The sequence below is a fragment of the Brachyhypopomus gauderio genome, chromosome 7 (genome assembly GCF_052324685.1).
Source record: "Brachyhypopomus gauderio isolate BG-103 chromosome 7, BGAUD_0.2, whole genome shotgun sequence".
Taxonomy (NCBI): Eukaryota; Metazoa; Chordata; class Actinopteri; order Gymnotiformes; family Hypopomidae; genus Brachyhypopomus; species Brachyhypopomus gauderio.
The window spans coordinates 15,316,306-15,330,826 of NC_135217.1; the positions used below are offsets into that span (position 1 = coordinate 15,316,306).

The following is a 14,521-nucleotide window of genomic DNA, read 5'->3' on the forward strand; positions in this document are numbered from 1 at the left end:
TTCCTGTTTTTTGCCTAGGCTGGGACAGTGACCTGTCAAGCATTCTACTATTGCTTCACTTGCTTCCACCTACCTCCAAAGGCCACAAGAAGAAAGCCAAAATCAGCTTGTGTCAAGCTGAGGACCATGTTGTGAGATATCTGCAGGTATGCAAGCAGTGGCGTGCACACATAGACGTCAGGTGGTGCTAAAGCACCACCAACTCTGCCCTTTATCAATGAAAGTGCCCTTTTGAAACTTCGATTAAAAAAATATATATTATTATTATTAACATTTTACTTAGGTCGGTTTGAATTGTTCCTTTGAAAACCTGAGCAATTAAAAACAATGCTACCAAATTTGGCTACTTTGAAAATCCAACTATTTTTTTTGGGCTACTTTTGAGTTGGGCCACCGCGGGAGTTACAAGTTAACACAAAGAATCAATCGCGATATAATACTCAATTTGTCTCCATTTTAGTGTTGTCAAAAAAATCGATATATCGATACGTATCGATACTGAACATTCTGAAACGGTACAATACTCGTTTCCCTTAAGTATCGATTCTTTTTACATAAAATGCGCTTTCGTTTGACCCACCCAAGCTGCCGTAATGCACAGGACAGTTTGTAATGCTAATATGGCAGCTAAAGCAAACACAGTGCTGTTGGATTCGAAGCAGATACAGATGGAAAACCGAAGGACATGAACAAGCCCGTTTGTAAGCGGTGCTTTTGGAACATTTCAACGAAGGGCGCTAAAGCCTGGTTGAGTGACCATAGCGCTTGACTCCGCACGCACCTTGCGCGAACCTCCGCGAGCGGTGGAGGCTTTATACTTTCCGCTTTGCAGTGTTGTCCGAAACTATATGTGGTAGTATAAAAGAAACACCCCTCAAAACAGGGGAATGAACACTTACCTGACGAATTTTAATGCTGCTTTGTGTTTCAGTGTGTTTCAGGTTTGAAAAGTGCTGCAATTTAGGCTAAAGTACTTGAAAATGTTGAAATTGTAACTACTTCGTTTCACAACAAATATCTGTCTGACTGAACAGTTTTCTTGTATTACATTAACAAATATGAGCCTCTTGTAATTCCAGGATGAAACATGAGAGAACGTGAAGACGTTAAGATTGGGCATTTTGAAAATAAACAACCATTAAATAATGTGATTAAAAGCGCAATATTTCGAATCATTTCGAGTATATGTATAAATATTTAACTTAATTAAGTTTAACGTGCTGGGAAATATTGGTACAAGTGCTTGAATTGAACCCTGCAAACATGACTTTGTTCATTGCGCTGAGGCGCAGTGCGCGCAAAGTTACAAAATTCGAGAGGTGCATGACCTCGCGTGCGCCGTATGGAGATGATTCCGTGCCTATTCGAAATGTAATCGCTACTAGGCAAAAATGGAAATGCAATCCACAAAATGCATTGCTTTTCCATACAAACATGCAGAATACGTGCCACAATGAAATGCAAAAGCACTATTATATTACATTTCAATGCACTTTATCTCTTTATTGAAAAACAATACACAAGAATTACCATTCAAAACCAAAACGCTGAATTTGTTCCAGAATTGAATATAATACAGCTCGAAATGTAATTACGGCACCAAGGTATTGCTTTTCACCATACGGTATTTCTGACATAAATGTCTCCTTTAAATGTAATGATCACGAGATTGATTTAAACACTGATGTGATGAAAACATGCCACAATGAAAAGTAAAAGCTCCAGTGTGTGTGGATTTGTATTTAAAGAAAGAAACGCTGAATTCGTGCCAGAAGCCACCTTGAAATGCAATCGACTGAACGTCATTGTATTCCACTGTGTGTCTCTGCGAAGCTGTAATCGTGCCAGAATGAAATCTAATCACTGTCCAATAGGAACGCTCGCCTGAATTTGGGGCGGGGCTTAGACTCCAGTCAGAAGCAATCGCTCATAGTTGGACTTGAAAGCAGCAGAAATGTCTTTTCACGACAGAATAAAAGAGGAAATAAACAGTCTGATTGGACAAATTAATGTGATCAAATTTTTTAGTTTTCGTTAAAACTCGCGCTGCTGCGTTCTGAACAAGCTGGAGTTTGTTTATCGATTTACCAGAACATCCAGCTAGAAGATTATTGCAATAATCTAGGCGAGAGGATATGAATGCATGGATTAGCTTTTCCGCATCACTAGTATTTAATATATTTCTAATTTTAGCAATGTTGCGTAAGTGAAAGAACGCTACCTTAGTTATATTATTAATGTGTGTATCGAACGAGAGATCTGGGTCTATTGTGACACCTAAGTTCTTTATCTCTGCGCTGGGGGTTATAGTAAAGGAATGTAGATTCAATGCTACATAAACATTAGTTTATCAGCATTGTTCTGCCTTCGACCTCATCTCATGCCGTAGCTTAGTATGGTACATGTAAATTGTATGGTGAATACCGCCTCCTAGTGGACTTTTACGCGGTTTTGCGCCTTCAGCAGAAAACTACGTCCTGCGCAATTCCCGACTAGTTTTTCTGTTGGTGTAAATTCTGAACGGCCACGGATTTCAGCTCTCCTGCCTCCGTGTATTTTCACACTTGCGCCTTGGACATTATTTGTCTGTAAGTAATCCTTATATGTTAGTTAGCAAAATTATATGGATATTTGGTTGTTTATTTCGACTTATTTCGCTCGAGAGATAATGTTTACTTACCCGCAGTGTTGGCTAGTCAGATCTACCTAGCTAAGCTGGGTCTCGTTTTGTGTAGACAGAAAATAGATCGTCTTGATTGTGTTGTGGATTTGTTTTATGATTCACGTATGTTTATTTCATATCTTATCTACAGTTTTACAGTGAAAGTGAAATTGCAAGTGCGAGTGAGCGAGTAAAGAAGTGTAAAAGAAGAAAATAAAAGGACAAAATACACTCCAACTTGTCTTCTCTTAAACTGTTCGCTAGCTGTCTAGTTCTGCACCAGTAACGCAGCCCGAGGACAGAATAAGCATGATTCATTTATATCAAATCTACTCTACCTGTAATAAACAGAGGGGGAACCACTTTTGTCAGGTTCTGGTTAAATGTGTTCCCCCTTTTTTCAGTGTAAATATATATACAATAAACTTACTGTGTGAAAGTGTAACAGATATATAGTTTATCAGCATGATTACTGCAGCTGAATGTCCACTCTAGCTGAACTGTGTTCTGTTGAAACACTGTAAACAATGCTATGGATTAAAAATATAAAGTAAGAAACGTTACTGCTGTAGAACTAAAATGTAAATGCATTCCAAACGGTGAAATCGTTTCCAAGATGCAATTATAACAGCGAATGTATATGAAATAATACTACAGACTCATTACTGTACCATATAATGTAGTTTATTCATATCAGCAATAATTCATGCACAATACACCATCCTCACTGGAGTCTGAACAGAGTAACATAGCTTTATATAAACGCTATAAAAGATTAGACCTCAGTAAAACACTTTGGATATACGCGGTGAAGTCTAGCTCATCTTTAATATTAAAACCTATTATAACAACTTTCTTATGCTTTTAAGTACGAGTTTATATTGATCTATTTCACAAACTAAGTTAGAAACCGCTTACCCGGAGGAACAGAAAGAAATACAAGAGCAAAGAGAAACACACAGAGTCCGTCTGAGCCTCCCGCAGCGCTACGTCATGATTTCGACATGCGCACTGTAGGGGGAACTGAATTCACCACTTTTGGCGCATTTCCACACGGGCCTGCTTGGCGCGGTACGGTTCGATACGGAGCGGTACGGTATTTCCATTACAATGGTGGACCACCACAATGTGGGTGGAGTCGCTGTTGGCGCGCAGGTTGTAGTGTCGTGACATCATTTGTATGCGACCACAACACCGTACAACAATGGACGAGATGGCGATAGCGGAGGAGTCGCTCTCCTGTGACGCATCCTGTGACAACACTCCCTGGCCAATCAGTGTCATGCTGTTCTTCCACGTCACAGAAGTTTTCCGCTTTGGAACGGTTAGAACCTCCAGCGAGTAGGTACGGAAAATAGTACCTGAAGGTATCGGCAAACTTGTACCTGGTACTAATGGAAACACTCGCAAACCGTCGCAAATCGAACCGTACCGCGCCAAGCAGGGCCGTGTGGAAATGCGCCATTTGTTCATTGCACTGAAGCGTGGCGCGTTTACAAACTTCGAGAGCTGCTCAACTTCGCGAAGCGATAGCACGCGAGGCTCTCGCGGACGGGCGGAGCCACCGCGATTACGTCATTAGGTGCGTTGGAGTCTTGCCAAGCACTGAACGATTCGGTGAACAAATCTTTTGAAGAATTTTTTAGTGAACTGATCCTAATGATTCAGTTCATCTAAAATTGCTCCTCGTTTACCTGTGTAAACTATACGATGCACGACACGCGATTGAGCCGATACTCGGCCTGATCGCAAAAATAGTCGCACGAGTGAAAAATCGGCTGAAAATGGGCCAAAAATCGCACAGTGTATGCCCAGCTTTAGTAGTTCCCTGAACAGCCATTCATCTCTCTCTCTCTGGTTTGACTGATACCGAGGTTAGACCTATTAAAGAAAGGCTCCGCCATTTCTCTCTCTCTGGTTTGACCGACACGAGGTTAGACCTATTAAAGAGAGGCTCCGTAATATCTCTCTCTCTGGTTTGACCGACACATAGGTTAGACCTATTAAAGAGAGGTTCCGTCATTTCTCTCTCTCTGGTTTGACCGACACATAGGTTAGACCTATTAAAGAGAGGCTCCGTAATCTCTCTCTCTCTCTCTCTCTCTCTCTCTCTCTCTCTCTCTCTCTCTCTCTCTCTCTCTCTCTCGTTTGACCGACACATAGGTTAGACCTATTAAAGAGAGGCTCCGCCACTCCTCTCTCTCCGGTTTTCTCTGAGAGCACGCGAACTTTCATACGACTAACAGCAAACAGCTGAAAGTCGTATTACTTAATTAACGAGCCCGAGTTACGGTGTAATCTAACCAGCAACTGATCAACGGTACCGCGACAACAGATTCACCTAACTACTTCAATCAAGCTTGCTAACGCGGCCACACGGACTGAAACAAAGGCGATCAACTCCCTGTTGTTAAACCGTGAACGAGACTCTCATTCCTGGACAATTCCCCGGCACACCTGGACGACGTCGTTTAATCAACGAGGAGCCTGTGGTGGAAATTCCCTCCTAATTCAGGGAGGACGGACACTACCCAAAACCCTCAACACGTGAGACTCTCACCGCTGGGCATAGTTAATTGAACTGTAGAGTTAACAAAGTTTTCTGTTAATACATTCTGAATGTGTTTAACTTTATTTTCATAAACTTCATTAAGCATCGTACACACAAAGTTCTCCACCTTGCATGTAATCTCTCCATGTTCAACTTGTAGTCTCCATTCTCAGACACACCACGTTTAGTTATTAAGCCAGCTCCATTACTCTTTGTTCTGACCACGTTGGAATAAACCAGCTGAGCTCATTAACATACAGTCGCGCTGCTCTACTGTTTAAAGTCAGCGCCATTTTAGTTGCTTTGTTCTTCATAGGAGAACTGAGATTACAACTCCGCCTCCTCACACGCGCACAAGTGCGCACACATTGACCCCTCCCCTTTTACACACACACACACACACACACACTAGATGCCGAGTCTTCACTGTAAATATACTGATCCCTGTTGATGCTCTTTGTGTTTTAGAATAGTTGGTTTTAAATAAATGTATCATTTATTTTCACCAAATTGTCTGTGTTGATGTCATTCAAAAGTGGTTGTTGCCAAAACCTCCAAAGAATTCATTGTTAAATCCTTCAGATACCAAACCATTAATTATCCTTAGTTGATAACTAAACTTGTGGTTCTGGTATAATTAGAATATGAGACTGATTCTAAATTAATGAGACTGATTAATAATTAAGGTAAAACAAAGTATAACTACTTTAAAGGATTAGTAGGTGAAACCCCTACATAATTGGTGCCCCTGCGTGAGAGAGATTTCTGGCTCAACCATATTTGTTTGATATCGACCATATTTTCATATCACAGGCTTTCAAGCCATTAGAATAGGACCATCTCCAAATTCGCCAGAAGAGGGCGCCAGAGCGCTTCCTAAGTCTTCCTATAGAGGAAAGCTAATTCTTGGTAACTTTAGTTTGGTGATATCTTGTTCTAATTTGTTTACCATTTGGTTACTATTCACATTCATTGAGCAGTCAACTGAAGATCAGTATATTTATTTTACTCATTTAATTTCTGATTACTTCAATAGTAATTCAGTTGCTTTAACTTGTGTGGCATCCCACTGATTTCCCCTGTACTGCAGAAGTATTAGGATAATTATTTAGCACAGTTACCAGACTTCATTGTCTTTGTATAACTTCACTGTTGCAGTCTTTTATCCAGTGTGCTAGTGTTTAGTTCCAGGTACCACAATCACCTTTTGTACAACTCTATCCAGGTAATTACCCATTCACCTGCCCACACTTGCCAGACACAAGGTCCTGGCACATTAGCTAAACAAGTTTGCACTGAAGCAGAATTGATTTTGCCCCTTTTTCTAACTACCCTGTAGGTACGCTTAGACTAACCATGGCTTTTCTAAAACAGAATTCTTGCCCATCTTTGGTTGTTCAGCTCCTTCAGATGCTTGAACCAGGTAGAAAGGATGTTGAGAAACCTCTAAAGGACTCCTTTGAGGAGACCCCCACCGTTCCAGATGTAGCTTTTAAAATGTTCCTTCTATGTCAACACCAGGCTCGCTTGGAAGTAGAGGCACTACGCAAGGAAAATGGACTCCTCAAACAGGATACTGCTAAACTCAGTTCTGAGGTTGAGAGCCTTCGCCACAACCTCCAACTGACCACTCATGCGCTGAATGATGTGCTCACCGTAAGTGAACGTCACATGGGCTTAACAGAAACTGCCCGCTCTAGACCTTCTTTATTAGTTACAGTAGAAAGCCCATATAGTCAGCACTCCACGGGTGATGATGCACCTGTTGTACATCCTAAGGCCCCGGCTCCAGTCCCCATGAGTCTTAGGTTAGATGTAACTAGTTCTTCCTCAGAGTATCCATATGATACTACTAGTTAGTTTTAAATAAATGTATCATTTATTTTCACCAAATTGTCTGTGTTGATGTCATTCAAAAGTGGTTGTTGCCAAAACCTCCAAAGAATTCATTTTTAAATCCTTCAGATACCAAACCATTAATTACCCTTAGTTGATAACTAAACTTGTGGTTCTGGTATAATTAGAATATGAGACTGATTCTAAATTAATGAGACTGATTAATAATTAAGGTAAAACAAAGTATAACTACTTTAAAGGATTAGTAGGTGAAACCCCTACAGAACTGTAGGTAATGCTTACTGTCGTGTGTAGTTCGAGATTGGGTCAGCAGAAGGCCGAATTTATGTTCGTGTACGTGCAGCACCGGAGTCATGTAATGGCCGACATGCAGCGCAGCATTTCTTGCTCTGGAACTGTATAATGTGTTCGTTTTTTATGTTTGTTTATGTTTTATTTATCAATATTCTGGTATTTAACTGAGAGTATGCCATGTTCTCCACTTGTGTGCAGTCTGAGCGATGCTAATAACGGTTAGCGTGTTAGCATGTTGTTCTGCTCATGCGGAATGGGGTTTCATTACCGAGAAAAGCACGTGCTATAGATGGCGGCACACTTTTTTCTTTTCAAAAAAAATATATATTTAAGTGCATATATGTATATGTAGGGACTTGGATATTTCCGCAGGATAATGATTGAGCCGCGGCCATTTTTCTCTGGTCGCGCTGTCTAAGCGAAATCAGTCATCGCAAGCGCGCGGTAAAAAAAATCGCTGTTGCCCAACTCAAAAGTAGCCCAAAAAACCGCACCCCGCGACCACAGAATTTTTACCCGCGGCTGGATTTTCAAACAAGCCCAATTTGGCGTGAAAACTGTGAACCTGGCAACTATGGCCACATGCTAAAACTAGCGCACATTTCTTGATCACAAGATTTCCTTTCGTTTTAGGTTAATTGCATTGAAAAAATAGGACCGATTTAAATGTGAATATCTTTGGACTGGCTTGATCAAATTTGACAATTGAGGCATCTTTTTTTTAGTTATATTGTGCTGCATCTAATAAAACTATTTTAAATGTGATTAAATAATTTTGAAAAAATGTCCAAGTCCCTAGTATATAATAATAATAATAATAATAATAATAATAATAACATTTTATTTGTAAAGCGCCTTTCTGGACACCCAAGGACACTGAACACACAGGAAAAATAAAATACAATAAAAAATACAGATAAATATGCATAAAAATATATAATAACACTACAATCTACAAATCTCACCCATATGCCACTTTTAAAAGATGAGTTTTAAGACCAGCTTTAAAAATATCAAAAGATGAACAAGCCCGCATTTCATCAGGGAGCCCATTCCACAGCATCGGACCCGTGACACAGAACACTCTTTTCCCAGTGGAATTTAACTTATAGGGCGGAACCACAAGCAGGTGTTGGCTTGAAGATCTAAGCGTACGTATCGGGGAGTATGGCTGGAGTAACCTACTTAAGTAGGAAGGAGCAAGGTCATGCAGGGATTTAAAAACCAACACTAGCAGTTTATACTGGATGCGATACTGCACTGGAAGCCAATGAAGGTGACAGTACCGGAGTAATATGTTCCCAAGATCTTTTATGGGTAAGCACCCTCGCAGCTGAATTCTGCACATACTGCAGCTTGCTCAAAGCCTGCACAGGGAGGCCATACAACAGAGCATTGGAGTAATCAAGTCGGCAAGTGACAAACGCATGTATCAAGCTCTCAGCAGCAGCAAAAGAAAGGAAAGGGCGAATCCTAGATATACTCCTAATATGGAAAAAGGCTGCCCTACATGTATTTTTAATGTGTGACTCAAAAGATAACGTAGAGTCAAACTTGACTCTGAGATTTCTTACCTCAGCAGAGGTAGAAACAACCAAACCCGGAATACTAACAGTGGTGTCACCAAGTCTCCTAACTGTAGCAGGAGAAGCAATTATGATGGCCTCAGACTTTCTATTGTTCAAACTCAGTAAGTTCTCCATCATCCATGCCTTAACATCCGTTAAGCAGCTCAACAAGGCAAGAGGAGGCAAGCTATGGGCAGGTTTGGTGTAGATATAAATCTGCACATCATCAGCATAGCAGTGAAACTGCAGCCCATGCTGCCTAATGATGTCACCAAGAGGAAGCAGGTACAAAATGAACAGCAAATGTCCAAGGACTGAGCCCTGGGGGACTCCATGTAACACGGAACAAGTTTCAGATTTAAAACCTCCAATAGAAACAAACTGCTGCCTGTCAGAGAGATAAGAAGTGAACCATGCTAACGCAGTCCCAGTTATGCCAATCATATTTTTAAGCCAAGATAGCAATAGGCTATGGCACACTGTGTCAAATGCTGCAGTCAGGTCCAGTAAAATAAGCAAGCTAAGCAGTCCCTGGTCAGCCGCCATCAACAAATCATTCACCACCCTAACAAGAGCAGTTTCGGTACTGTGATTTCTCCTAAAACCAGACTGAAAGACTTCAAACAGATAACAGGATTCAATATGTTCCTTTAACTGCGCAGCTACTGTTCGCTCCAACAGTTTATTGAGAAATGGGAGATTCTAAATGGGCCTATAATTATCAAAATTCTCGGGATCTAAGCCAGGCCTCTTGAGAACTGGAGTGATGGCTGCCAGCTTCAAACATGCCGGAACCATTCCTGAGCTAAGTGAAGCATTAATAACCATAGTAATAAGAGGACAGACAGACGGAGAACAGGCTTTCACCCATTGTGTTGGCATGGGATCCAGTTGACATGTCGTTGCCCTAGAGGTCATAACAAGCTTTGCAACCAACTGCTGATCCACAGCATCAAAAGCCGTAAAATAACTGCTACTGGACTGCGAGAATGGTCGAGATGTGTCCAACACATTCACAGTAGACTGAAACTGTGAGTATACTGTGTCTATTTTATGACTGAAAAAATCCATAAAACGAGAACAAAGTTCAAACGACGGAGTTAAAGGAAAACTCTTCACAGGGCCGAGTATCCTATTGACAGCTTGAAACAGCTCTGGGATTACCGTGGGCACTATGAATAACATTAGAATAATAAAGTGTTTTAGCTTCCTGCAGTTTTTCCTTGTAAAGCAGGATATGATCCCTGTAAGCACAAGCATGCACAGTCAGGCCAGTTCTCTTTACAAGTCGCTCAAGCTGTCGGCCAACAGCTTTCGCCTTGCGCAGCTCAGAAGTATACCAGGGAGCAGGCTGAGAAAAAGATACAGAGCGAGTTCTGAGAGGTGCCAGGGGATTCAGAATAACTGACAGAGTTTCATCATAGTGAGCCACTAGCAGATCCGGATTCAAAAATTCAGGTATAGTCCTCTGTCTGAACATCTCCATAACAGCCAGTGGACTAACATTTTTGAGGTTCCGAAATGTAATCTGGCGTGATTGGTGCAGCCCTCGCAGACAGTGGGAAATCAAAAAACACAGCTTTATGATCAGACACACATAGATAAATGCTATTAAAATTAAAGGGAGATCTACCCACAGAACAGACAATGTCCATGGTGTGGCCTTTCTTGTGTGTAGGAAAGTTGACGTGCTGAGCAATATCAAAACTCTGAAGCACATTTAGGAATTCTTTGGCAAGCATACAGGTAGCCGAATCAATATGAATATTTAAATCACCAAGCAGCAACAAATCAGAGTAAACAGAGATAAGTGAAGAGATTAGCTCAGAAAACCCAGCCATAAAAACTGAAGTTAGCTTAGGAGGACGATAAATAAGCACAATTAGTACGGGTCTAGCAGCAGAGACTAACATAGCCAAACACTCAAACGATGTCATGTTCGAGATTGAGACAGATCTAATTTTGAGGTTAGATCTGTAAACTACTGCAAGTCCTCCACCACGACCAGTTAAACGCGGTTTGTCCATGTATTTGTAATGTGCAGGCAATGCCTGATTGAGAGCATAATACTCATCAGGCTGCTGCCAGGTTTCGGTAAGACAAAGCAGATCAATGTCATGTTCCAGAATAACATCTGCAATGAACGATGCCTTGTTATTTAAGGAACGAACGTTGAACAGAGCACATTTAAGATTAAGATCTGCGCTCAGCACCGGGACAGTTGTTGATATGTAGTGTAGGTTCCATTTGTTAATTTGGTTGTTTAACCCAGCCACCGCATGTGAAACCTTCCGGCGTCGCGAGGCCCACATCAAAGGAATATTGTTGGGGAGCTGCCTAAAAATGTAAGACCGACCACGACCCCGATGACAGTATTTAGGTCATCGCAAAATGCCGAGGTGTCTGCATCAGTAGCGGAGCAGGAGTCTTATACTGTGCTTTCCGAAGCGCAAAAAGGTCACTGAAGGAGTACTTTATCATCCCCGTCGCCATGGTGGGACCACAATGGTAGCTGCAGCCGTCACAGCCCAACAGACACAATAATACTCCCAAAATAATCCACGTAGCCCGGAAGAAACGTAGGCCCTTACTCACAGCAGTTGTATAGCCTCACCGGTGCTCCGCAAACACCTAGCCACAGATACTCCACTCCAAGAAAACTCAGAGCCACCACGTAATTCCACAGGACTCAAGCACAGTTAATCCAGTACAAAATGCCATACACAGCGCTGGTTCAGGTGAGAAATGTAAAATGCAAAGTTATAAAATACACAGTATTTTCCCGGGGGAGAAACGGCAGCCAAAACGCGCCAGCGTATCTCTCGCAACCCGGAAGAGCACCTAAAAAAGTTGGGTGGATGTATAGAGATGTGTGGATGTATAGAGATGTACACACATAGGTAGGAAATTGTGCATGTGTATTCCTTTTTGTTGGGAGATATGTGTATACAGGGATACTGATATATGTTATTGTACTTGTTATACAATGGTATGCCATATAGCGATATTGGTTATGTCACAGTGATTGAATCCTGTGTTACTGCTTTGGACCAAACGGTATGAATACAAGACAAACTGAGATTGTGTTAAAATGTTTATTTGAATAAACCAGAGCTGAGAGGCATCTGCAGTTATTGAGTACAGTTCCTGTGTCCCATCCATTTTTATCCTGTTTCAGGTAACACAGTAATCCCGTCTGCACAGACCCTACTCCTGGGCGTGTAACACAAGCACTTCAGGTCACAAGGAGATTGCACCTCAGCTTCAAAGGAAACAATCTCACTGATGTTGAACCAAATGCTTTTCTATCACTGGATATAGGAAGATTGAATTTTAGTGGCTGTTTCAACAAAATTTACATCTCAGTATAGCTGAAAGGACTTGAGGGAATAAAAACAAACAAACTCCATCTAGGGCAGGGGTCAGGGGTCGCCAACTTTCACATTTCTATTCAATGAGTGTGCCACTATCAACAAATAAAATTGGAGCGGGGGGGGGGGGGGGGTAGCGAGTTTAAACTGCTGAAGGGGGGGTTGCGTGTTGAGTGTAAATTGTTAGCGGAGGGGAGGTGTAAATGGACGCAAATTAAGTATTATATCGCGATCGATCGACAAGTATAAACGCCTCCGCCGAGCAGAGCGTTGAGGAGCGATTTAGATTGGAGGATCGTGCTCTCTGTCTGAGATTTTTTATTATTAATTTTGAAATTATGACACTTAATTTTTTGCTGATGCTGGTCCAGCGTGTCGCGTGCCAGTGATTATGCCTTGGCGTGCCATAGGTTGCCGACCCCTGATCTAGGGGCTTATGAGGACAATTCTAAGAGCTCAATAAAATCTTCTGGAATGCAGTCTTTCTGTAACATAACAGTTGATTTAAACTTCTAGCTCCAACACTTTACTGACATCACAGACACTACCTTTCAGTGCATGACCAGACTTCAAAAGATAGACCTCACAAGAGCACGCTTCTCATCTTTTCCAGTCCACATGTCCTGTTTCACCTTGTGCTAGATGAGAGTAGTTTTGAAGATGTGTGTCATATCAGTGCAGCTACATTCCCCATGTTGACGTGTTTGATCATTAGTGGGAACTAGAAGTTTCTGGCCTTTAAGGAGAACTGTCTTGACCTTAGCCATAGCAGCATGAATATTGGAATCTCTTGCTGTAAAACAATTATCTGGCCTCAGTGAACCTAGGCTTCTAAATCTCAGCTATAAGTTGAGCTATAACAATGCTATGCATTGGGAGTCTCTACCATTCAGTGCCACACCACTATATAATCTGGACAGCAGCTACATGAACTACTCTTTAAGCACTAGCTCTCCATTTATCAATCTGCATAATCTTCCAATACTTTATCATGGACATAAACTGATCTCTCAAATGAACATCTTTTGAATAATAATAATAATCTTTCATACATGCATGCAACTCAAAGTGCTTTACAGAATAAATAAAAAGAAACATTAAAAGGAAGTAAAGATAAGACAAAAAGTAAATGTTAAAAGAAATGAAAGATAAAAGTAAACAAACAATAAAATAATAATAATGTAATAAAATAAATATTAAAATAACAATGTAACTAAATAAAATAATGTAAAAAAGTAAAGTAAATAAGATAATAATCTGGAAAACTATTAAAATAATTAGAACAGAGTTAGAGTTTCTTAACCAAAAGCAGATCTAAACAGGAAGGGTTTGAGCTATGCAGGGATGAAATGCCTGAGGTCTTCAGGAAATGAGTTCCAGAGCTTTGGGCCATAGTGGCTAAAAGCACCCTCGCCAATCTTTAATCGGCTTTGAGGAATCACCAGTAGATTACTATTTGAAGACCTGAGAGACCTGACTGGAACATATGTAATCATTTCACTGAGGTAAAAAGGAGCAAGACCATGAAGACATTTAAAAACCATCACTAGAAACTTTTTTGAAGGGCTTGAAGAAGCTACAAGTGCTTAATGTGAAAGGGAATCCTATATATGCTGGAGTCCTGACAAAAGCAGATTAATTACATGTCTTTTTTGGAGACCTTGGTGATCTGGGTGTGGCATCACAGGCTTCAGTGAAAATGTATTTAAAAGCTTAACAAAGCTCAGATATGTTGATATCGGTGAAAATCTGCTGGTCAGTCTCAGTATCTCAACTCACTCAGAAAAGATGATCCAGGTAATTTGCAATTGTACCAACTATCAATTTTTTTAACGGGTAAAAGAGAATGCTAACAAAATGAAACACTTACAGGAGACAGTTTGTGATTTTTCAAAAAAGATCAGAGGTGGACTTAAATTGTGAAATTTCAGTTGAAAGCTAGCAATATTGATTATACTTATTTGCTATTATAATTGTTTTTATGGTATTTATGAATTATGACATCAGAACAGTTCAAGCAAGATATGTAGTTTACTCAGCTGTAATCAGTTTTACACTGATTTTTCCCCCACATTAGCTTGAATGAATTATAAAGAGTCCAACAGGGATATTAGCCAATGTGATCTCCAGATGAGTTGGGTTGGCTATTAGTGTTCTCCAAATAAGCTTGATTAATTTCATGTTAAATTGAAATTAAGTTGGGATATGATGACTGTTC

At 40.7% G+C, this 14,521-nt stretch overlaps 1 protein-coding gene, 1 long non-coding RNA gene and 1 pseudogene across 7 annotated transcripts in view; all 3 read left to right on the top strand.

The window, feature by feature from the left end:
* LOC143519038 (uncharacterized) overlaps positions 1–14,521 on the top strand; it is a 59,458-nt gene that overhangs the window by 8,804 nt on the left and 36,133 nt on the right. For 3 of the 6 annotated variants that reach the window (XR_013132336.1, XR_013132337.1, XR_013132339.1), the window contains one exon: positions 19–12,075. This is a non-coding gene — a long non-coding RNA (uncharacterized LOC143519038). Of the gene's footprint in view, positions 1–18; positions 12,076–14,521 lie in introns of those variants that run through there. The other 3 variants (XR_013132340.1, XR_013132338.1, XR_013132341.1) reach the window with 3 other exon arrangements.
* On the top strand, positions 12,387–13,332 carry LOC143518333 (CD180 antigen-like). The gene is given in 4 exon segments (XM_077010769.1): positions 12,387–12,390; positions 12,734–12,916; positions 12,919–13,099; positions 13,101–13,332. Coding segments are annotated over 4 exon segments (600 nt in total).
* Positions 13,653–14,380, top strand: LOC143518334 (CD180 antigen-like; annotated as a pseudogene).